At 43.2% G+C, this 25,184-nt stretch overlaps 1 protein-coding gene across 1 annotated transcript in view; it reads left to right on the forward strand.

The window, feature by feature from the left end:
* The window catches only part of cntnap2a (contactin associated protein 2a), a 1,656,857-nt gene that overhangs the window by 1,387,086 nt on the left and 244,587 nt on the right, over positions 1-25,184 (forward strand). The window contains exons 18-19 of the mRNA XM_041183966.1: positions 5,910-6,128; positions 18,875-19,111. Of these exons, the coding sequence (XP_041039900.1) occupies positions 5,910-6,128; positions 18,875-19,111 (456 nt within the window). The remainder of the gene's footprint in view (positions 1-5,909; positions 6,129-18,874; positions 19,112-25,184) is intronic.

Genomic DNA, 25,184 nt, shown 5'->3' on the forward strand with positions numbered 1-25,184 from the left:
TGTAGGTACCACCATTGTGCTGTTAGGAAAGAAGTTCCATGCTTTTAATCCAGTGGGGATGGTGATATAGTTCCAAGTCAGGATGCCACACATAGCTTGGAGCAGGAATTGCAGGTGGCGGTGTTCCCATGCGTCAGCTGCCTTTGTCCTTCTAGGTCATTGGTACTCACTGCGTGGTCCTAAGCCAGGAGTTTCCAAAACTGTTGCTCGTGAGTAACTGGGGTCATGAGTTCCTCCTCCTCTGAGTCAACAGTGACGACCATGAAGCGGAAACTCTGGCAGGACCGCCTCTAGACCAGTTCCAAGTCCCTGTGATACATGCATGCACGATTTCTTTTCCTGTCATGCTTCAGAAAGCATGGCCTAAGTGAATGAGCTCTGAGGCCCCAATTCTGCCTCCACGAGAGCCTGCAAAGCGATTCCAGAAAAAACCATTACTCCTCATTCTCACAACTCACACCCCCACTCACAACTTTACCATGCCTGCTGTCCAACTCTTGCCCCTGCACTCACAACCAAACCCCACTGCTCTTACAACTCTATCACCACCAACCCCCCCCACCCCACCCAACACCCCCACCACTTACACAGCTCTTATCAACTTGAGGTGATAAGATGCAAGTAAAATCTGCGCCACACAAGTACAGACAATGACCATCTCCAACAAGAGAAAATCTAACCATCTCCCCTTGACATTCAATGGCATTGTCATCACTGAATCTCCCACTATCAACATCCTGGGGGTTACCATTGACCAGAAACTGAAGTAGACCAGCCATATAAATACCGTGGCTATAAAAGCAGGTCAGAAGCTGGAGATTTTGTGGAAAGTATCACTTCCTGACTCCCCAAAGTCTGTCTACCATCTACAAGGCACAAGTCAAGAGTGTGATGGAATACTCTCCCCTTGCCTGGATGAACGCAACTCCAACAATATTCGAGAAGCTGGACATCTTCCAGGACAAAGCAGCCCACTTGATTGGCGCCCCTTCCACAAACATTCACTTCCTCCACCACCAACAGACAGTGGCAGCAATGTGTACCATTTACAAGATGCACTGCAGCAATCCACCAAGGCTCCTTTGACAGCGCCTTCCAAACCCACAACCTCTACCACCTCAAAGGACAGGGGCAGAAGATGCGTGGGAACACCACCACTTGCAAGCTCCCCTCCAAGACACATAACATCCTGACTTGGAACTATATTGCTGTTCCTTCACTGTCACAAGGTCAAAATCCTGGAACTCCCTTCTTGTCAGCATTGTCGGTATACCTACACCACATAGCCTGCAGTGGTTCAAGGACAATTAGGGAGGGGCCAAAAATCCTGGCCTAACCAAAGTTGCTCACATCCTGTGAAAGTAAAAATTAAAAATAATCCAATTCTCACAATTCTACCTGCCCCCATTCCTCACAACTCAATCCCACTGCACTCACAACTTTACCCCCCACCCCGCTCCCACAACTCCCCACCCCCAACCCATGGCTGCTCTCACAATCCTACCCCACCCACTCTCAAATTTCTCCCTCTTCCCTCATACCCTGCTCTTATGCGACCTGATAAAAAATTTTCAATATCACAATCAGCTCTCACTTTTTTTACTGAATACTGTATTGTTCTGGATGGTAGAGGTGATAGATTTGGAAGGTGCTGTCGCAGGAGACTTGGCAAGTTGCGACAGTTCATCTTGTATATGGTATGTATATGGTACACACTACTGCCTCTGTGCATTGGTGGTAGAAGAAGTAAATGTTTAAGGTGGTGAATGGGGTGCCTATTATGCAGGCTGCTTTGTCCTGGATGGTGTCGAGCTTCTTGAATGTTGTTGAAGCTGCACTCATCCAGGCAAGTGGAGATCAAATATTGCATCACACTGTTGACTTCTGCATTGTAGATAGTGGACAAACTTTGGGCAGCCAAGAAGAGAGTTACTCATTGCATTAAGTGCATTTATATTGTTAGGAACTAGAGATAGTTCTTGTGTATTTGTGTGTTAGGAATAAGGTGTATCTTTAAGTTTAAGTTTAAATGGTATTTCTGTATTTGTGTGTTAAGGGGGGATCTTGAGGTTTAGTTTCACTTGAAAATAATCTACATTTTAATGAGGTTTTATGACTCTTGAAGAGGATTTAAAACAAACACAAGGTAGAAAAAACTGTGCTGTTGCCTAGCAATATGAGGTCCATACAGAAAGACAGGGAGAAACAGAACAACAGTTTGAGTTTAGTTGGTGCTTATGCTCTAATGTTGGAAGCAGGTGCCAGGAGATGCTAAACACAGGAGAGGGTACTGCAGAAAGCAGATTTCCCATAAGAACAGGAGAATGTCCCAGAAACCAGGGAGTGGGAAAATAAAAGAAAATTCCAAGGAGACCTTCTAGTCAAAGGAAAAGAACAGGAATCTGAAAAAGCTCCTGTTCAGTGAAAATGAAAGTAATGAGCAGAGAGGAAGGCTCCAAGCTTAAAGGGAGAAAGCTGCAGGGTGCAGACTTAAAGCAAAGTAAGCTTGTGAGAAGTCAGAAGATCCAAGGAGACTGCCGAAGGTCTGTAACTCTTTATTATGGGCATGTGAAGCAGTGATGTCTGTTGGCACAGCTGAGTTTCTGAGGGAAGGTGCATAGGAGGTGAATCTTGAATACATGTAGCAATCCGGGGGTGAAGAACAATGAAAGGAGAGTTTGAAACTCTGGATGTGGACCCTTGTGGAAGGCATCTAAGAAAAAATGTCATTTGAGAGAAGATTCCAAAGTAGGTTCTTCAAGAGTGGAGTTTGGAAATCCTCATGTGAAAGACAGAGTTTAATGAGACCGGTTGGCTCACGGTGTGACAAGCATCTGGGGGGAGTTGATGAGGGATCCATAGCAACTGTTTGGGGTGGCATCTGTCACTTGGTTTCAGAGTGTGATGTGCCTGACCACAGGTCACTTGTTGGTTTACATGGACTGTGTACTTACTGTGAACATGAGGGTATAAGATAGCTTTTGTAACTTGTGTTATCCTTACAAATCTGTATATGTCTGTAAAGGTCTAGTTGTGGGTGAAGGAGTATTGTAATAAAGTTCATATTTTCTTGTTCAATAAATGTTTTATTCTTTTGTTAATAGTCCATCAGCTGACTCATGTAACTCTGTTCAGTAGCAGCCCTCCACGTTTTGAAACAAAAATAAAAGTTACAATCTATCAAGCCGGTTTCCACCCTTGGATTTTGCTTGCCCAGTAGTAACGTCAGCTGGGATCATAACAAAATATTTAGATAACATTCAGCGGTCTGTATAGATTTGAGGCAGTGCATGTGATTGGCAATGTCATTTGGACAATTCTTTCAACTAAAACAGATATTCTGAGATAATGAATTGGATTGCCAATAGCAACGATTTAGCGGTAGCCAGTCACTCAGGTTAGCAATCTAGAAAATTAAGTAAATCACCCCATAAAGTCAAACTAAAGAAACTTAAACAATGAGATACCCATATCAGAATTCAGAAATATCTGCAGCCTCCTCTCCCACCCCCACCACCCCCTCCCCAACCAATGAATCCATTGCAGTGCAGAATTGTCTCAAAATAAACTCTTTTCCCACAACTAAATAAATCAGTCAACCCCTCACAAATAACTAACCTTAAAATTAGAATGTTAAGCTCAGGGGACTATGAATTTCCTCACAATGCAGTTGAAAGAAGCAACAGAATAATTTGAGTTTAAAAATTGAACATATGAGACAGACATGTAAATGAAACATTTTTTTAAACTTAACCATTTTTTTAGACTTAGACTTAACTTTCTTGACAAAATTGCTTTGTAATAAACACACTATCTGTAAATCATAAATTTCTCTTTGACCTTATTCTGTGAGTATGATTAAGCACTCAGATAATCTGAAAGGTTGAAGGGGAAGGGTGAAATGTTTCTTGACTGGGTCAGAGAAGGAAGTGACCACAAGCAAAATACTATGGATGCTGGAAGTTTGAAATAAAAACAGAAAATGTTGATGAAAGGTGAAACGTTAACACTGTTTCTCTCTCCACAGATGCTGCCAGAACCACTGAGTATTTCCAGCATTTACTGTCTTAATTTAGGAAGTGTTATGATCGATGCAGTTGATAAAGTGGAGTTATTTTAAAAATCCCAGAGGGAAAATTTAAACAACTGTTGTAACATATAATTTTAAGTGTTATGTTTGAGATGCAACTCTAAATTCAGGAATCAGACCAGCAGTTCTCGAGGTTTTACATTAAAGTGAGTGAAACATTTTATTAATTTACACAGGTTAAAATATATGTAAACATGGCTACAAATTACTACTATCATAATTTTTAACAAATTCCCAAACTAGTCACCATTAAGGAAACAGTAACCCATAGACTTAACCAGACACCAGGCAAAGCATGTTCACCTTACGAATTCAGAATTAGGTTGTTTTTGTTGTAGAGCCAGTTGGATGCTTACAGCTACCTTTTGATCTTACATTGCCTCTGCTCTGTACACCCGAAAACTACTGAAGTTACACCTGCCACCACTGATTGAATTCAAATTCTCATTGTCTCACCAGCTGCTTTGAACTTCACCTTTTAACAATGAAACCCCTTTCATTGTACCAATTTTATTAGTAATATAAACATATTGCTTGGTAGTTGCTAGAAAGGCAACAGTTTCCACCCCCTACTTGAATGCTCTATTCGGAAAATGCAAATGCACGCTATCTCCTTTATATATCAAAACTAGTAAACACCAAAGCACCCAGTCTTTAATCCAATTAAGACATACCCACAGACTAAATCTCTATTTTAAAAGAAAAATATTTTCCAAAATATTATATACAATAGCTTCATGACAGGAAGTGACCACCAATTCTTATGAAAGGATAATTAGAGGTTAAAAGTAATAAAAAATATAAATTAAAACTTGCATTTATATGTTTTTTTAATGCAATTTCTTATTAATATCTATTGTAGATGGGAAAAATTGAATTAAGAAATCACTTTCAGGTAATCTAAGTGTTAACTTTATGATGACCTTATTTTTTTCATTCATGGGATGTGGACATCACTGGCCAGGCCAGCATTTTCCTTAATTGCCCTTAATCAAAGGGCATTTAAGAGTGAGCCACATGTAGGTCAGGCCAGACCAGACTGGTGTCACACGTAGACCAGACCAGGTAAGGATGGCAGATTTCCTTCCCTAAAGGGCATCAGTGAACCAGATGCACACCCCATCCTCTTCCTTAACCAAGGCATTGAGCACATGGCCATGTAAATCAGTTACATATGATAAAGGCAAATCCTACTGGTTTGGCATGACTCCTGAATTTCAAGAAGTCACATTTAAACAGAAAATACACATACGTTAATACAAACGTAAAAGACAGTTGGTGCATTAACATAGGTCAGATAGCAAATCACACCTTGATCCCATTTCTCCCATTTTGTCTGATCTGGCGTATGGACAATTGGCAAATTACTATAGAAACTTGCGTCATTTTTCCAAGAGCTAGTGATGTAATTATCACTTTCCCCCTTTGGGAGGAAAAGTATAATTGAGGTCCCGTTGGCTGTCTTCCTGTATATTCATGCCAAATGAAGGAAGTGGAACAATTCAGGATCTTCACAACATTTTATACCGACACTCACTAGAGGAAAGACTTCCATTGGTATAACTTCAGTCTGACAGCAAAAAATGATAGTGCTGGGAATTTTGAGTTGTTAAGGTTGCAGCAAAATTTTAAAAACATAAATGAACTTTTAAGAATAGTGAAAAGCTATTATGCCCAAAATGCTGATTTTTAAAATCATACTTAATCCTGTCTACATTTCATCTCACCATTATTATCTCATCCCCTTTCCCTCTAGAAGTGCACCTAATTTTTATGTTTTAGTCAAATAAAAATTGAATTATGATCATTTTATTTTCAGCTCCTACTGATGTAACATTTTCATTTGATGTGGGCAATGGCCCAGAGGAACTTACAGTGAGATCTCCAAATCCTTTAAATGATGACCAGTGGCATCGAGTAATCGCTGAGCGCAATGTAAAGGAAGCAAGCCTTCAAGTAGATCTACTGCGCAGGGATTTCAGGAAGGCACCAACCCAGGGTCATACTCGACTAGAACTCTACAGTCAGCTCTATGTGGGTAAGTAATTAAAGCTTATTTGCCATTCTATACTCTTTACAGACCCTCCTGATTATTATTCCATTATTTTCATTATTAGTCAAGTACAACCTGCATTTTAGAAAGCCATGTTGAGTGTCCTTAATTAACTTATTTTTCCAATTATGAAGTAATTTCATCCCATTTAATGTAACTGTTAGCAGCCAAAGATTGTTTTCTGATCTTAATTTTAATACCTTTCTCTTAGTTGCATATCCATAAGGAATCCTAACTGAAAACTAGAAGTCAAATACATCAAAAGAAATTTAGAAATGACTATCATTGTCTTTGCTTTCAGTTCACATTAATTTTGGATGCTCCACCACCTTAATGGTTTAATGGTTACAGACAAAATTATTGAAGTGGTTGGCAGTGGTTTCTCACGATTGAAGCTACTTTAATGGTTGATTAGTGGTAGCAATTCATCAGCAACAACTATCACCATTAATTAACTGAGGCAAGGTTCGGGCAAAGAAATTGATGGGATTCCTGACTAAATGTTGATTGAGGACAGCAATTATCATTAATTGATTCAGGTTTGATGGACGTGTACACCACTAAGGCCTAACAAAACATACAGTACAGGACATTCAGGATTTATTCTCTAATGAAATGAAATTATTAAAACACACATAAATTAATCAAACAAGAGCAGTATTGGAATTGTACCATAAACTCTCAATTGATGTTAATGAGCAGCAAAGGCATTTATGTTGTCAGAAATCAAGTTTCTTGCTCAGGCTAGCAGTGGGGTGGTTAAAAGTTTGAAACATTTTGGGCAGTGAGTTGTGGAGCTGTCACCAAGTTAGAGAGGCTTTGTGGAGCATGTTTCTGCACAGCCTGGTTATCTCAGTTGGTAGTTAATGGGACTGTAAATTGCAAAGTCATGATCTCGAGCCCCACATTGGGTGATAAATTTTTATTTTATATTTTATTTAAGATAATAGACTGTACTCAATTAAGTGAGCAAGAAACACCTGAACAAGGTAGTTTGGGCACAATTCTTTCGCAGATATGGTTTGTTCCATTATGAAGTGCTGTAGCTAACACATTCACAAATGCATTAAAGGCATCTGAATTTAGAACCTAGTAAATATTGTTGCTGAGACTGCCACTTCTTTCTCAATGCCATTTTCCCCTCTTTTTGCTATTCTAGTCTTAATTTTGAGCAATACTCTTAGGGTGCACTCCTGCATCACTGTAACTGCATCGACATATGCAGCAAGTGTTCCCCCTAGCATTGTGGCACAAATAAACACGACCTTTGATCTCCCACCCTTAGCTGCTCACACTTCCTGTAACTTCTGGTTGATTCCACAGGATTAGATGTAAAATAGGACAGGTGGCCACAGCTGTCAATGCTGCTTTTCCAATCACTAATGATCTAACATTAATTCTGAATGGACGAATTCCCCTGATCATCTCAAGAAGTCCTAATCAACATATGTTTGTATCTTAAAATGTTCATGAGTGCAATATGGCAAATGCTAAAACTTTGAAGTGAGAATTTGCTATGTCACCCTGGCTTGCAATCCAATAGTTAAAACATCCTTGGTCAAGCAGATCATGTAGTGTTGCAGAGCTCACATCCCACCCAGGAGCAAGAATTCTGTGTTGCGTACCAGGGTCAGAATCCAGAACTGGAGAGTTTCTGAAAGTGTTTTTTTATAACTTAGATTTAAGTGTAATTAGCACATCCTGAAAATGGAGGCGGGACCTCCTTTATACATGCCTTTTCACATTGTTTAGAGAGCTGAAAGTGCTTCACAACTAGTAAATTTGTTCCGAAGTGTAGCCACTAACAATCAATATAGAAGGTTCCAAATATGGCCAATAACCAATTAATCTGTTTTGGTGATCTTGGTTGAGGGATAAACATTGATCAGAATATTAGGAGAGCTTCCCTGATCTTCTTGGAATAGCACTATGGGATCTTGTAATTCCACCTGAATAGGCTGATAGACCTTAATTTAACCTCATCCAAAAGACTCCTCCACTAATGCAGCATTTGTTAGTATTGCACTGAAGTGCCAGCATTGATTAGGTTCTTAAGTCTGAGTGTAAGAAAAATAACAGATTTTGAGGACACAAATGCTTACCAGACATTTATAAAGAAGAAAAAACAGAAAATGCTGGAAAAACTCAGCAGTTTTTTTACAGTTTTTAACAGCATCTGTGGAGACAAAAACAGAGTTAATGTTTCGAGCCCATATGACTCATCTTCAGGGCTTTGAAGAGAATTTTATTTCATTAAAGCAATAATAGTGCATCATTTGCTTTCATGGACATATCAGCCATCATGCAATTTTAATGTAAAATGACAAAAACAGCTGAATCTAAAGAATACAATATTTTTTTCCAAATTCCTTGACTGCCCTCCATCCAAGTCATCTTTTCCTAGACCCCGGTAACTGCTATCTGCATTTGACAACTGGCATCACCTTGCTTAAGGCCAATTCCTATCCCTTAGGCTTAATTTTCTGACTTTGTGTTCTCAACAGTGAGAGCCCACACTGCCCACAATTTTCCAGTCATTTAAAATCTCAGCAGCAGTTCTCCCACCTAAGAACAGCACCTTCTCTAACCAGCTGCCATAGAAATGATTAACTCAATTTCTCTCCCTGTAAGTCACTGTAGCTGCAGCATCCTAGCGCTGATACTTCTTAACAACTACAAAGGTGACATGCTCAGCATATCATCATTAAAATTTATTTATGCTGTTGATATTGTCTTGACAACTCAGACAAAATTGTTCCAGGAAATGGAAGCCATGCTAAACTCTGACCTGTCAAATGACTGAATATTTCTACAAGTGGAGACTGCAACCAAATCCAGCTAAGCCCATTGTTTCTGCATTCCACCATGAAAAGCGCACGGTACACAGCACCCCTAAATGTCACTTTCTGTGGAGAAAAAGTGCAGCATGACTCAACTCCTACCTATCTGGAAGTTGATCCTTGACCACTCCCACACTTACCATCACCATCTCCAAAAGATTGCCGAAAAGAGCAAGACATGAGTGAACATCATCTGCGAGCTCACCGGCACAAGCTGGAGTACAAAAGCCACTGTCCTTAACACTTCTTCCATAGCTCTGGTTTCTCGACAGCTGAGTACTGTGCACCCGTACAGGCCTCATGTGGTCACACCAAACTCACTGACAAATAACTTCACTCAGTAATGAGGATAATCTCTGGAACTCTGAGATCAACTCCAGTTAAGTGGTTACCTGTCTTCTCAAAAATCGCCCCTTTCTCCATTTGACAGGATGCAGCAACGTGCACAGAAATATCTTGTATCCACAGCAAGTTGGATCTTCCCATCCATAGAAATCTTCAAGACCCTACCCCCCAACTCACCACATGGCTATACAAAACCCCCTCTGGACAAGAATCGAACATCTCCAATTCCATAACACTGATGAAACCTGGAGGAAAGCTTGGGCATAAAAAACCTTCCCATATAACCACATTAGTCAGACTTTTCCCCACCACGCCCTCAGCGGCAGGGGTTCATAGTGGCCATGGGTGGTAAATATGCCAGGATGAAAAAATTGTTTTTCTAATGGCGGGAAATAACGGCAGGAACCAGTGATCCTGACTGTCATGGCAGTTTAGTGGCGGATCACCTTTCCAGCTAAACCTCATCAGGAGCTAAATTTGCATCTTGTTGTAGGGTGGCTGAGTTTTACTATTAGTAATAGAGTTGAACTGCAGACACTTCTTAAATGGAAACATCACATTTATTTACAATACAGTCAGCAGCAACTACATGTGTGCTTTCAACTCCTACTCTATCTCTACACTGACTGCTGAGGTAGCCCGAGCTACTCTCCTTTTGGTTACTACGGATCATGTGATTTTTCCTAACAAGTATTATTCTTAAGAGTACATTACACACTAAAACACCATAATTATTACACATCTCATGCATCCTAATGAAAACCCCGACTGACTGGAAACTTCACCCTCCCCCCGCACCACACCCCAGCATATCTTCCACCCCACTGTGGGTGGGTCCAATTCGCAACTAGACAAACCTGGCATGCACTTGGTGAGCGAGTTACGAACATACAAACATATGAAATAGGAGCAGAAGTAGGCCATTTGGCCCCTCAAACCTGCTCCGCCATTCAATAAGATCATGGCTGATCAGTTTGTTTTGAATTCCACATTCCCATCTAACCCCAATAACCTTTGATTCCCTTGCCTAACAAGAATCTACCTCTGCCTTAAAAATATTCAGTGACACCGTCTCCGCCTTCTGAGGTAGAGAACTCCAAAGTCGTACAACCCCCTAAGGGAAAAAAATTCTCCTCATTTCTGTCCTATAAGGGCAACCCCTAATTTTAAAACAGTACCCCCTAGTTCTGGACTCATCCACAAGGGGAAGGATCCTTTCCACATCTGGGTTAAGAGCATTTACCCAAGAAGCTGTGGCCTGGAGCACCAGAAGACCACACGATCTCATGTATGATGCTCTGAGGAAACCACAGGGAAGTGAGCTACAAGATATGGAGGGGGTTAGAAATCATAGGGGTAGGGTTGCTGGAAGGCATGGGTAGGGGTCGGTACACGCAGTGGGGGTTCTGGAAGACACAGTGGGGTTGGAAAATATGGTAGGAAAGGTTGCTGGAAGACATGGGGACTATGACCAGGAAGGCTTAGATTGCCTGGGGGGGGGGAGGTGTCAGTGACCAGGAAGGCTTGAAGGGGAGGCAGTTGTTCACAGGGAGGTGTCAGTGCTGTCAATGCTGGAATCCTGGGGAGTGAACTGAGGGCAGGAGGGCACTGTGACTGTCAGAGGGAACAGTGGGATGCAGTTGGGTGGGAAGAAGGGGGTCTGGGTGTGACAGGAGTAGTTCTCGTCGGAGACGGGTCGTTCACAGGATTAAGGATTTTTACACAGATCTGGGGAGTGGGCAGGATCATGGTGGGCATGGGGACTGTGACAGTTGTGGACTCAATGGGGAGGGAGGATATTTGAAGGTTAACGGTGATGGGGTCTGGGGTGATGTGGAGAGGTTCAAGGGTAACCAATGGGAGGGTGAAGGTAACACCAGGCAGAGGGGGGCAGAAGGTGATGGGGGTTAGGGGGTGGGTTATAGGAGAAGGGTAAAAGGTGTTGGACACTGTCTGGAAGGTGACACGCACCATCCTGAGGCACAGGAAGATCAGGATGTTGCGCCCTCGATGTCCAGCAGAACTTTTCTATGTGGGAGGAGGGTCATCGGGTGGAGCTGAAGGTCAGCTCAACTGGGCAACTGAAGGAAAGCGCTGATAGTCTATCCTGACAAGGCAAAGATCTCTCTATAGGTTCTAGAGGGCAATGGGGGAAAAGGGAGTAGCATGAGGGGGAGGCTTCTCGGACATGGCTTGTATGAGCCTTGGCAAAGAGCGATGCCTCGATGCGCAGGGATCATTCAGGGGGACTTAGACCCTTCCTTGGTTCCCCTCCTGGGAAGGGGTGGTGGTTGGGGGGTGGTGTGGACAGTAAACAACACAAACAGCAGCAAGAAAATCCCAGGAGACGCTCATGAAGTGAAATGATTCAGACAGTGAGACAGGTGTTAAAACTATATACAATGATTTACACCTGTGCCACGGGTGTTAACTTAACACTTCTTAATTTCTCTTACCCTACCACTACGCTAGGTGCTTCCCCAACATCCACAGCAGAGGAGGCGGTACCTGCCCTCCAGGCCTCTGCCCTCCAGAGGATGCCTGCCAGACATCACTGACAAGAGGGCACAGTAATCAGTAGGTGCATCTTCAGCAGTCTCTGAGGCTGGAGTTGATGGGGTCACATCCAGACGTCACTCAGACTGCATGGTTGCCCTTGGAGTTTCCTGGTGAAAGCCCCAAGGGTGTCCACCTGACACTCCTCCTCTCTTTGGGTGTCCGAGGGCCCATCCCTGACTCCCTGAGGAGAAGGGGCAGCTAGAGCGAGATCAAGGTGCTCTGTCCACCTCTTCCCAGGCACTGTATGAGCTTACCCATGGCTAGAGCAAGGGAGCGCAGATCAGAGCCCATATCCAGCAGAAACACCACGTTCTGCTGGACTAGGTTCTCTATGGTGTCTGCCGCCACCGTCCTCCCCAGGGAGATCTTCATGCATTCACATGCTGGAGCCACAACATCAGAGAGCATCCGGACGCACCTCTCTGTCTCTCGTGCCACTCTGTTGAGAGCCTCTGACACTTCTGCCCGATGTTCCCTGCATCACATTAATACTCCAGCATCGTTTCCATGGCCACGTCCAGAGGCTCATCATCTGACTCTTAGCAGGGATCTCTTCTCTTGCAGTCTTCTGAGTACCAGAGACCTTGGCTATCACCGCCTTCACCTGCTCTGGACACGTGTCTGTGTGGTGACCACCAGAGTGAGCCCGAGCCTGAGCCTGAGCCTGAGCCTGAGCCTGAACCTAACCTAAATACATCACCCACCGAGGTGTGTGTCTCTGGGCTTGTGGAGGGTGCAGGTGATGGCTGTGATGGCTCTACAGGTGTGAAGAAGTGTATGTCTTCATCTGAGCTCTCCTGGGGGCGGGGACTTGCTTCTGGAGTGGGCTGGCCTCCCCCTCATCCTACTGGCACCTGGAATGGAGAGAATAGAGAATGAGTGACAGCCTAGGCTGGCTCCTACATTGCACCCAGCATCACCCTCAGGTTGCAATTTTCAGAGATTAAGCATGCCTCCTCACTGGGTACTTCGGGGAGGCTGATCTTGCTCTCGGACAGGCATGGTCACAATCCCACCCCCTGCCAGCTTGGCAGCCTGCTGTTTAAATTGTGTGAGGGGCTGGATGTCAGGTATAATCCCTCCTGTCCTCTCCCTCTCTTGCCTGTTGTGCGCTGTCTTCTCCTGCATAATTTAGATAGATGGATTTTGAGCACAGGAGCAGATCACACGCTGCTAATTCTGTGGCTAATACGTGACCTCCTGACTCCCCAAAGCCTGTTCACAATGCACAAGGCACAATGAGGATTTTGAGGGAACACTGTGCACATGCCTGGATAAGGATAGCTCCAATAGCACTTGGGAAGCTGGACACCTTCTAGAACGAAGCAGGCCGCTTGATTAACACCCCATCCAGCACCCTCTACATTCAATCCCTCCAGCACTGACCTATAGTGTGGCAGCTTTGTGTGCTATGTTAAAGATGCACTGCTGCTAGTCCCCAAGGCTACTTCGGCAGCCTCCTCCAGACTAACTAACTCTAGTAGCTAGAAGGACGAGATCAGTAGCATCTGCAAGTTACCCTCTACTCCAACCACCTGCCCTCCATCCCCCACCCACAATGACTGTGCCTTCAGTGTGGCTGTGTCAGCAAGCCACAATTGCCTCCCTACCAGCAGACCACATGGACTGCAGTGGGACACCAAGGCAGCATCCCAGCACCTTGTCAAGGGCTTTTAGGGATGGGCAACACAGTTGCTGGCCTTGCCAATGACGCCCACATCCCATGCCAGATTCAGAAGAATGGTGAATTAAGTTCAAAGAGTAGATCATTAATCCTTCTCCTGCACTACAGGATGGTCCTCGTCTGCACCCTCTGGCACTGACCACCCTGGTGACCTTCTCCCAAGTCAGTGTGGTGAGCCAGCTGGGCCTCCTGCTCCTATTTCTGTCCTCCATGGCCTTAAGGGGACTCTCCAGGGAGGCATCGCTGAAGCATGGGACCAGTGCTCGGTGCCATCTCAGTGTCCTGGAGTATTGGCACACTAAATCACTGGCTGTCCAGGTGCTTTTTAAATATGGTGCCTGGGCATGAAGGCGGGGTGCATGACTTCCTACCTGCCCCACCACGATACACATCGTGAACCATGTGCATGCAGGGAGCACATAATTGTGCATAACACCCCACCCCGCTCGTCGACAGGAAACACTCCGGGTTCCCGCTCCCACCATGGAGCTTATGGTTGGCGGTGGGGGGGAATATTTTGCCCATTGTCTCCCACCCAATATCTCAGCAACCAGGCTTCAAACTCCCCCAGAGCATGAGGATAATCCTCAATAGAATAGGGACTGGATATAGCCGACGTAGCCACCTGATGTACAAATGGCAAGTCAAAACGTCACCTCGCTGTGACTGCAGAAACCCTAACCAAACCATGGAGCATTTAACATCTTGCTCCCGATTCAAGTTTGAGGGTGACATCCTGGAGTTACACTTGCTGTCCAACAGGGCATTGGATTGATTAGGGAACTTGACATTAAAACTGTGATGACAGCTTCTGCTCCTAAAGCTTTATGAAAGAAGAAGAGTGCAATTAAATTACCTAAAGATACGACTGTCCTTTGAAGAGTACTGTTACTTCAATCACCAACACCACAGTTTTTTCTCCCAAATTATCATTAACCATGATTGCGAACATATAAATTATACAGTTAACTGCAAATTGGTGGCATATTACAGTGTATGTGTTCAAATGGATCTCACTTAACAATTAGGAATGGAAAATATGCTCCTCTCTGTCAATTCAAATCTTCCTTATCTATGAATCTTGCTTATGGTACTCCACAGCTAAAAATGTAATTAAGTATGATCTTTATTGTGGTTTCTACTTTGTAAATGAAATGTTGTAAGTAGTCCAGGAAAGAAAACAATCTATATTTTTCCAAACAGAAGTTACAAACTGGTTACAAGCTGATGAAGACGCTGAAGGGAACAGCCTCTCGTTACAGTTGAAGATAAGCGTTAAAATACTGTAGCAATCATTTGCATAAAGGTTACATGCTAATAGGATTACACTGAAGTAAATGCAATATGGATAGTAATCCAGAGGAAAAATTAATTTAACGTATCTGAACTGAAAGCATAAATATTTCAACTGATTCACAAAATCAGAATTACCTGGAAAAACTCAGCAGGTCTGGCAGCATCGGCGGAGAAGAAAAGAGTTGACGTTTCGAGTCCAAAACGAAACGTCAACTCTTTTCTTCTCCGCCGATGCTGCCAGACCTGCTGAGTTTTTCCAGGTAATTCTGTTTTTTTTGTTTTGGATTTCCAGCATCCGCAGTTTTTTTGTTTTTATATTTGATTCACAAAATCAGTTGGTTTATGCCAATGAATGAATACCTACTGACTGAACATTTGAGAAGTGAAGAACAATTAAAAGCGTAAATCTGCATACATGTCAGTAGTAAGGGTTACTGAGCACAACCAAGTCTAATGTAACTAGCACAACACTTTATATTTCAGGACAATTTAATCTTTGCAGCAAAATAATCAAAGATTATATTTATGATCTAGTTCTGGTTTCCACACAACAGGCAAAATTTTCTCCATGTCCCCATCAAACCTTTTCATAATTTTAAAATATCCATTAGGTTAGCACTCAGCCCTCTCTACTGTAGAGAATACTGTTTGCCCAAGATGGAAGCCACGAGCACAATATACAAAGGAGAGAATACCATTGTGTTGCCTGTCAAATGCATTGGAAAAAGACCCCCTTTTAACTTCCTCAATCTGTCAGAAGCCAGGTGGTGGGGTGGGAGGGTGTGGATGGGAGGGTTGTGGGCAGTTAAAATGAAACCAAGACATGTTCACTTCTTTGCTGCGCCAATCTGACTGCCTGTAACTTAAAAGTTGCAAGTGTCAAGGATGCCCATCTAAAACCAGCTGGGTCTTTTTTAAATAGGCAGATCAAGTTCTGATGATGTAATCAGGGCCCAATCTACCATTTTAACATAAGGCCTGAGTGAGGGAATGGTGATGGTTCCTCCATCAGGCTAAACCTGTCCAAAGCCAAAAGAGGCCCAGCTGTGAGTTTTCAAAATAATCAGATTAGGAGAAACAGGAACCCCAATTGCTGCCCAGTCCTCTCCCTACCACTTACCACCTGCTGGGGAACCTTCCCACACACCCCAAAATTGGCCACTTGACAGATAAATTAACCCTCACAGCAGTCGGTCAGGCAGTGATTTCTGTCATTTTTGCAGCACAATGAACAAAGTCAGGAGTCAGTACCTGGATGTGGAAATGAGGTACAGGACTTAAAATCTCTCTAGGTTTCACCATGCAAGCTTATTACTCATACTAGACATTTGCATGAAATTGGGGCCCTTGCGTCATTTCAGTTTAAATTGCAAGGTATAATAGCACTTCAGTTCAAATCGCTGCTAGTCAAGTTGTCATGCTACCTGCAGCCAAGAAAAGTTCCAGTAGTTTCAAGGATACGGTAGAATAGATCTCTGATTAGTTATGTCCAATTTGTGGGTTTAAGACAGGTCCAACTGATTGTCGAGGGATTGTAGAAAAGCAGAGGCTCATTATGTCATCTTTCCATCCATTTATCGTCTATCCAGTTCTGTATCCTGGCTTTGCTACCAGAAGCAGGTCCCAGACTGCACTTTATTAGATTAAAACTTGGATGACATTACTTGGATATCCACTCAATGTTTGGTCTTTTACATACGATATGAGTGCCCAGGGATAGTAGGGTGTGTTGTTTGTAGATTTGCAGTTAAAGCACTCAACCAAAAGATTTGTAACACAATTGGGATGATAAATCTGAAACTTGCTTTTTGTTTCCTTTCTGTTGCCATTTAGTTATTCAGCAGGCTTTGTGTTAAGTGTTCTGGCACTGCCATTCTTTTTAATGGTACATCCATTATTTTGAGACATTTGGTTCCCTCTTATGTTTATTGCTGAAAGAAGAGGAGGATTGATGGAGAAATGATACCTGGTCAAGTTGCACCAGAGACAGATTGTACTTAAACAAAAATAGAAAATGCTGGAAAAACTCAGCAGGTCTCACAGCATCTGTGGAGAGAGAAAATCTGTGGAGAGAGAAACAGAGTTAACGTTTCAAGTCCATGTGACCCTTCTTCTAACAGATCGTACTTAACTGATAGTATCCTCCTATCCGCATTTGCAACCAAAGTGCACTTACCCAGCAATGACCATGTAGAATAAACATCCAGATACAGAGTTGCTGATAAAGTTGGTATTGCCATTGGTAGTAATGGCCAGCTGCAGCCACAGGTCCTCTTCTCCTCCTTCCACGATGCTGTTCAATGCATGAAGTATCCTGGAATGTTAAGCAGGGCCAGTCTCCTCGATAGCATCTCAATCTACAAACTTCAATTTTATCAGTTATCAAATAGGGCAGAGAATTGTGCCACTCTATCTCTTGCCCACAAGCTTGGCCTCCTGGCTCCACATTTATTGCATTGGCTCTTGAGGTTTAGCAGATATGTTTGAAACTCAGACAGTCTCTATAAAGGCTGAAATTTACTATAAAGGTATTAGCAGGCTGTGTAAACAGTCAGCATTGATTTGGTGGTAGCACTTGCCTCTTGGTTAGAAGGTCATGGGTTCAAGTCCCACTCTAGAACTTGCGTACATAATCTAGACAAATTTCAGTGTAGTACTGAGGGGACATGAATTGTCAGAGTAGTTCATCCAGCAAGTTCCAGTAAGAGGCCCATAAATGTCAGGGGTCAGTTGTAACTACATGAATGAAGTTGATCTGCTAAATCAGCTTACCAATGGTCGGGTGAATGCTAATAAGATACCATCCAACTAACGCTCAGTTGTAATCTTGATGAGAAAATCTACCCCAGCTTGTCTTAAACTTTTGATGATTATTTAATAAACCACATAGATCTGTTCAGCTGATCCCTGATATCGCCTTGTAATATACTAGTCTGATGTTATTTCATGCAATACTTGTAAGATGAAGTTTATGGAGGTGGTGTTAATCTATTGTGGCAGTTTGTTATTGCTTATAGCATTGACGAAAGACATTGGTGAATTAAATTTTGTGTTCGTACAAAAGGTTAATTCGAAACCAGAGTCTATCTAATAGCTATGCAGGAAATATATGTGTCTTTAGTCCATCCCATCCATTTTGTATCTAGATTATTTATTTTATTTTCATTGTACTTGATTAATTCTTTAAATGCGCCAGAGCCCAAGAAGAACAGTAATGAAAGGAGGATTCCACCTTTTTGTTCATAGTAGAAGTAGGGGTGGAGTTTCTGCCTCAAATTGTGCCCAAAATTGCACTCATTTCAAAAAGTGTGTTTTCTCCATAAGTTTCAGGTCAAACTCACTTAAATATAGGCAAACGCAAACCTTCATGAACCAGCAGAATCAGGCAATATTTTAAAATGTATTTTTTTAAATGCTTTAAAATATATTACTTGATATATTTAAAAATTGTAACTTGATAAATTTTAATTAAAAGCCTCAAATGAATTTAGCACAACAAGCAAGTATTTTAAATCACAGTGTAAATCCATTTACTGTGAGTGAGCCCATTTTAAATTACTGAAAATGTTTTTTAAAAAATATAGAAAGCTATTTTCTAATTCACTTGGGGCACAGTTTCAGTTCCTGAGTAAATTTAAAAGAACTTCCATGAAAAATTTTTCAAGCCGCACCTATTGGTGTCCTTGCCCCCAAAAGATTCAGTTTAATTTTTCAATCTTCCAAGAAAACTTACAAATGAGCACAATGAGCAGAAACTTTACGCTGGGGGCATCAGCAATTGCATGGAGGCCACTTCTGGTGCAATGTTCTTAAAACGAATATAAGTAATTGCAGAAACTCAACTTGTGTGGAACAAAATTGTGCTTAAAATTCCACAATCTTTTGCACCGGTTATGCTGATATCAGGGTAATTGCAATGAAAAAGCCAATGCAATTGAGCAATAATTCCAAGCTGTACTCTCTGTCTCATTGTGCTTCATTTCATCCATTCATTTTTTTTTTCACAGGAGCTGCTGGAGGGCAGCGAGGTTATCTTGGATGTATCCGATCTTTAAAGATGAATGGTGTCACTCTCGACCTTGAGGAGAGAGCAAAAATTACTCCAGGGGTGAAACCTGGCTGCTCAGGTCATTGTACCAGTTATGGCATGTATTGTCGAAATGGAGGAAAGTGCGTGGAAAAATACAATGGCTATTCCTGTGACTGCATGCAGACTGCATATGATGGCCCCTTCTGTACTAAAGGTATGACCTTAACTCCGATGGTGTTTTGGTGTTAAAGTATGAGCTAGATCTTCCATCCATTGACAGTGAATGGTCAAAATGCTCTAACTCATGTACATACTGGTACAAAGCAAGCCAGCTGGGAATCAGTCAGGCTAATAATTAAGTTCTTAGTATAACAGATTTTGCATTAAAAAAAAGTAAAGCAAATGAACTTTAAGTAAAATATTGGATTATGATCTGGATAGGACTTAACAGAGATGATTCAGTAGGTTGACAAGATGGGCAGCTTAATGGCAGATGCAGTTTAATGTAGGAAAATATAAATAGTAAGTATAAATGTAGAAATATAATTTGAAGGTAAGAATAAAATATTGGAATACATCTTAAATGGTAAGGCTGTGGGACCTTAGGCCTAGATCTTCACAGACTCATGAAGACTCCATGGACCTTTCAAAATGGTGTAACCTGGACCTGGAAGTCCCGCCACCATTTCCCACCGTAGGGGAAAGAGGCATGACTCACACATGAGGGAAAACCAAACTCAGCAGGACCTTTGAACTGAGTGCTGAGCTCAAACAGACATTGGGTGGAATCACCTAATCCTGAACAATATGGCGAGAAAGCTGAAAATCAGTTTCACACCGTTGTGAAACCAGTTTGTGATCGTCCACTCCACTTGCCAATGGTGGGCCTCATTTCCCATCCTGCATGTCGGGAACCTAATTTCAATACTTTAACACCTCATTATAAGCCCTGCTAGTCAGAAACACCCTCCACGCTGGATCATCTGGGCTCATTGACGAGCGTTTTACAACTGTGCATAAGCAACGTGAACCTGGTGACCTGCATTTCACATGGGACTTTGAGGTTCATTTGCCTACCATCCTTCAGTTATCAGTGCCAGGCTTTGCAGCTAGGCAGCACCACATAACTTTTAGGCTGGCTCACAGGCAGGTCTCTACCGACCAGAGCAGCCATAAGGCGGAAGTGGCTTTTCAATGGCTGCTGGACTGAGGCTTGCTTGGGGAAGGAGGAGGAGTGGTCACAGACAAGGGAAGAGGCTGCAGGGTGAGGGCTGTACTGGGAAGGGTTTTATCCCAAGATGTGTGTGGGGGCACATGTTGATCTGTGCAATTGGCCTCAAGATGGTGAGAGCTGAGGAGGCAGTCTCTGGTGAGATGAGGCCAGTTGGAGGTGTGAGGGTTTATGTGAGAGAGTGAGTGGTGATGTCCCTTAAGCTGGCAGTGAGTGAGATGCCAGTGAATCTGTGACAGCTTTGTAAGTGTGTGTTTAGAGTGATGAGATAGTTGCCTGACCCTGGCAGCACAGATGAGATCAGTCATCTGTTTTCAGCGCTGGATGGCCGACCTCTTGTGTGCATAATTGGCACTGACCACCTTTGCCATCACCTCCCGAGCTCGAGTCGTGAGTCTGATGGGCCTCCTGCAGCCAGAGCGGAGGTAGAGGACATTGCGGCAGGCCTCTCCCAAGTCCAGAAGGCATGCCAGGGATGTGTCACTGAAACGGGGAGGCTGCATTTTTCCTGGCTTTTGGGGCCATGTCTTCACAGCGGCAGTCCAGGGCTGCAAGCATTGAGAAGTGTGCGCGTGGCTGCAGTTTAAAATATGGCACCTGGTGTGAGGAAGTGGTGAAGTAATGGCTTGCGGGCAAATTGGAAGCCGCCCACCAGCGAGACAGCGTGTTTCCTGTGGCTGCATAATTAGTGAGGTGGGAAGTGGACAATACAGCATGAAAACCCGCTATTGCAACTGATATTGCAATTGGTGCAAATGTGGAATTATTCTGCTCATTATTTTCATTGTTGCTAGAGCCTTAATTTGCAGTGTGGGAGTTATGAAGTTTTAGAGTAGTCATAAATGCTCTTGTAGGGCAGATAAGGCCTGTAGAACTGTCAGGCTATGCAGTTATTTAAATGCATAGCCTTTTAAAACTTAAAAAATAGGCCACCCGTGCCAGTAAAAGTTGAAATAAATCTGGTCTAGCAGTTACACCCCAAGGGTTATCATTATGTCATTATTAATATTTGGCTGCTTTTCACAACCTATAGTTATCTCAGTAGGAATTTTAAATGCACAGTTTGATTGACAGTTCAATGAGGTTATTAATGGAATAACTGTCCTTGATTTGGGGTTATGAATATAAATCTATTTGTTCTTGTAAATGATTAAGAAATTGAGGGGATTTAGATGTTTTGAATAAACTTTCATGAATGGGAGTTTTTCTCTATAATATAGCGAAGGCTATAATAGATATTTAGAATTTTATTTTATTTCATCTCAACAAGGTTCCTGAGGTCTGCCCATGCTGGATAATGTAGTCAGTTGGCAAGGAAGATGTAAGGACAAAGCATGGTGACTGGGTTGGAATGAATCATTGAATAGTTACAGCAGAGAAGGAGGCCATTTATCCCATTGTATCAGTGCCAGCTCTCTGCAAGAGCAGATTACCAACTCCCACTCCACCAAACCACATCCCGCCCTGCTTCCATGTTCTCCCTGGAGCTCAGCTTCTAGACCAACTTAGCCATCATGCCCATGATTCCCCTAGTCTCCAACAATCCAATGGGTTGGGACAAGTTGGCATGGATGGGGTATGAGGATGGTTGAGGGGAGGGGGTGAAATGGATGAGGATCAGAGAGTCTAATATTTAACAAAACAAATGGACAAAGGCCCACCTTGGCACTCAGCTACCCCTGTCCACCCCTGTGGCCACCTGTGTCTACCTGTGTCTGGGTGTGGGGGACCAGACTCCATCCCACACCTGCCCTTCCCGCCTCTCCCGAAGTGAGGATCCTGCATCCAGCCGTTTGGATGAATTTCTTCTGAAATGGGTGTGATGAGCTTGGAAATTTCCCAATTCCCACTACCTGAATCAAAAATGAAAATCCAGGCTTTAGTGTTCAATACACAGGTCATTAAAGAAAATATCTGAAGAATAGAATCCCATTGAGTCCTTGGTTTTGTACTTAGGAGCTTAGAATACAAAATCTTGAACTTGTACAAGATCTCATTAGGCCACAGTTTTGAGCATTAAGGATATAAAAGTAATTCAGAAAATGCAACATAGACGTACAAGGGTGTTACCAGGAATGAGAGGTTGCAGCTACCAGGTTAGGAAGGTGAAGTGGTGAGCAGTTAGATGGTTTCAAGGTTATGAAAAGTTACGATAAGCCAAACAGTGATGGATTGTTGTCGCTAATGAGCAAGATAGTAATGAGGGAACACAAATTTAAGGAAGGCATAAAAGGAATCAAAGGGTCGTTAGAGAAAAGGTCTTCACACATCAGATGGAGTGTGGAATTGTTTAACAAAATACACTGCTGAAGCAGAATTAATAAATTATATTTGAAGGGAATTAATTGTTGAGAGAAAAAGAGTGATACTAGAGGCTATGAACAGTAAGAAAAAGAGTCAGATTAGATTAGATAGTTCATAGAGCCATTTACAACACAGAAGGAGGCCATTCAACCCATCCTGCTCATGTGGAGAAGACGACCAAAATAGACTTGATGGGCCATATAATCTGTGTGTTATGGCATTCTATTATTCTATTCTTACATTTCAGGTTTGTCACAGTTTTCCTTTGACTTATCAATAAAGTAATGTACCTGTTAAGAAATGCATGAATACACCATTTTCTACTTAGAAAAATGCCTGTTAATTTATGTTTTAAGTATTCCAATGGATTTTACAAAACCTCCTCCAGAACCTACAACCTTCTGAAAATTCTTTAGCCCCTTGAGCATTGTTCACTTCTTTTGCTGCAAGTGGCCATAATATAAAAGGATATTTATTTCTAAATATTATCATTGATTGTAAGCACTTTTACTAGAGACCTATTTGAATATTTTAATTATTTTGACCATTTGAATAATGTACTTACCAATATTAAGAGTCAAATTAGAATGAGTTAAAGACATGTTTAAAATTTTTGACATCAAGAATTGAGGTCTCAAACTTTGCCATTTCCTTCAATTGTAATTGTCACAGTACGTCAGTCAAACTCACCAAAAGCCACACATTTTTGAGAAAGCCATATGATTATGTTTGCTTGTATCTCCTTAAATAAATGCCAGTCAGTGCATAGTGTCTAAATCAGTGCAGTGTTTTATTAAAGATTACCAAATGTTTGAATATAATTTAAACATATTTCAATTAAATATGTTTTAGGGTGTCATACAGTAGAGTCCAGTTTGACACATACATTTGGAACGTAGCTAGATGGTTGTTCTCTTATGTGCAGATAGAAATTTTATTCTGCCTGTACCTGTTGAATCTATGGGTAAAATGATGCACGGTGATGTCGGTGGAGCATCCCAACATCACCGCGCACCATCGCGATACTTCACTGGGCGGGCACGCGATGAAGTTCAACGCGTGCCCGCCATTAATTAATGGGCTAATTAAGGCCCTTAATTTGTCAATCGATGGTGATTTTCAAGCGCCCGTGCGATCTTTGGATCAGCACATGGGCACAACGGGCAGGCAGGTAAGCGACTTTTTAATTAAACTCATCCATGGGCAGGACAAGAGGGCTCAGTGGGGTCGTCAATCTGGTCTATGGAGTATTTATTGCAGAAAGTTTTTTAAACATGCCTGTGTGATCTGCAGCAGTTCAGAACAATTTCCAGCAGCTTTCTGTGTACCTTGTACCTTCAGGTCAGCACTCTGCAGTCAGTAATCTTTATCGGGCCTGCAGCTTTCCAGAGGCCTCCCCTTAGCCTGGGTATGGGTTCTAACTTGTCCACTGGAGGCAGCTCCTCTGAGGAGGAAGGGAGGATTAGAATAAGGGGGAGGCCAGGAGTGCAAAATCAGCCTCCGGGGGAGCCACCTTTGGGAGTACAGGCATGGGCACAAGGGGTGCAGGGCCAAGAGGTAGTCCAAGGTGGAAGGGGCCGCAGAAGACACCACTATCCTGCTGCCAGGATGTACAGGCAACGAAGCAGCTACCTCAATATGACTGAGGTGGCCAAAGGAGGTTCCGACTGTCAAGGGGGACAGTCAACTACATCTGTCAGATGATTGGCCCTGAGATCTGTCCTAACTGTGTGGGCGGACACCCCATGCCAGCGGCTCTGAAGGTCACAGTTGCCCTCAACTTCTATGCCTCTGGCTCCTTCCAGGGCTCGGTGGTTGACCTTTGCAGTGTCTCCCAATCAGCTGTCCACACTTGTGTCCAGCAGGTCACAGACACTCTGTTCAGGCATGCATTGACCTTCATCCACTTCCACTGGGACCAGGCAAGCCAGACACAGCGAGCCAGAGGCTTTGCAGCGATTGCTGGCTTCCCCCACATCCAGAGTGCAATAGACTGCACACATGTGGCCATCAACGCAACAGCAGGTGAGCCCGGTGCCTTTGTCAACAGGAAGGGCTTCCACTCCATGAACGTGCAGATAGTGTGTGATCACAGGATGCAGATTCTACAAGTCTGTACAAGTTACCCAGGTAGCTCCCATGACGCCTGCATCCTGAGACACTCCCAGGTGCCGGGGCTCTTCAGTGCTCCAGCTCAGCTTGATGGCTGGCTGCTGGGTGACAAGGGATATCCCCTCAGAAGGTGGCTTGTGATGCCTCTCCACCATCCAAGAACAGAAGCTGAGCAGTGGTACGATAGGAGCCACACCTCCACAAGGGCTGTGGTGGAGAGAACCATCGGTCTTCTCAAGATGCGCTTCTGATGCCTGGACCACTCAGAGGGTGCACTCCAATACCCTTCAGATCGTGTGTCAGTGATAGTGGTGGCACGCTGCGCTCTGCATAATCTTACGCTGGAAAGGGGGACGCAGTGGACGATGGAGACATTGACGCAGTGGATGTGGCTGCACACGATAAGTCCAGCACTGATTCTGAGGATGAGGAAGCACAGGGGAATGCTGAGGGGCTAAATGCTGACCCGGGATTACACCAAAGAGGCTGGGACACCCGGGAGACTTTAATCCAACAAACCTTCAGCCAGCTTCACACCAATGGATCAGCAGGACCAGCCTTGCCTGGCACTTCTATACTTGGCACCTAAGTGCTAAATCTGCCAGGTCATCAGCTGCAACTAAGGGCTTTGGACATAAAA

This window comes from Carcharodon carcharias, chromosome 3, assembly GCF_017639515.1.
Source record: "Carcharodon carcharias isolate sCarCar2 chromosome 3, sCarCar2.pri, whole genome shotgun sequence".
Lineage (NCBI taxonomy): Eukaryota > Metazoa > Chordata > Chondrichthyes > Lamniformes > Lamnidae > Carcharodon > Carcharodon carcharias.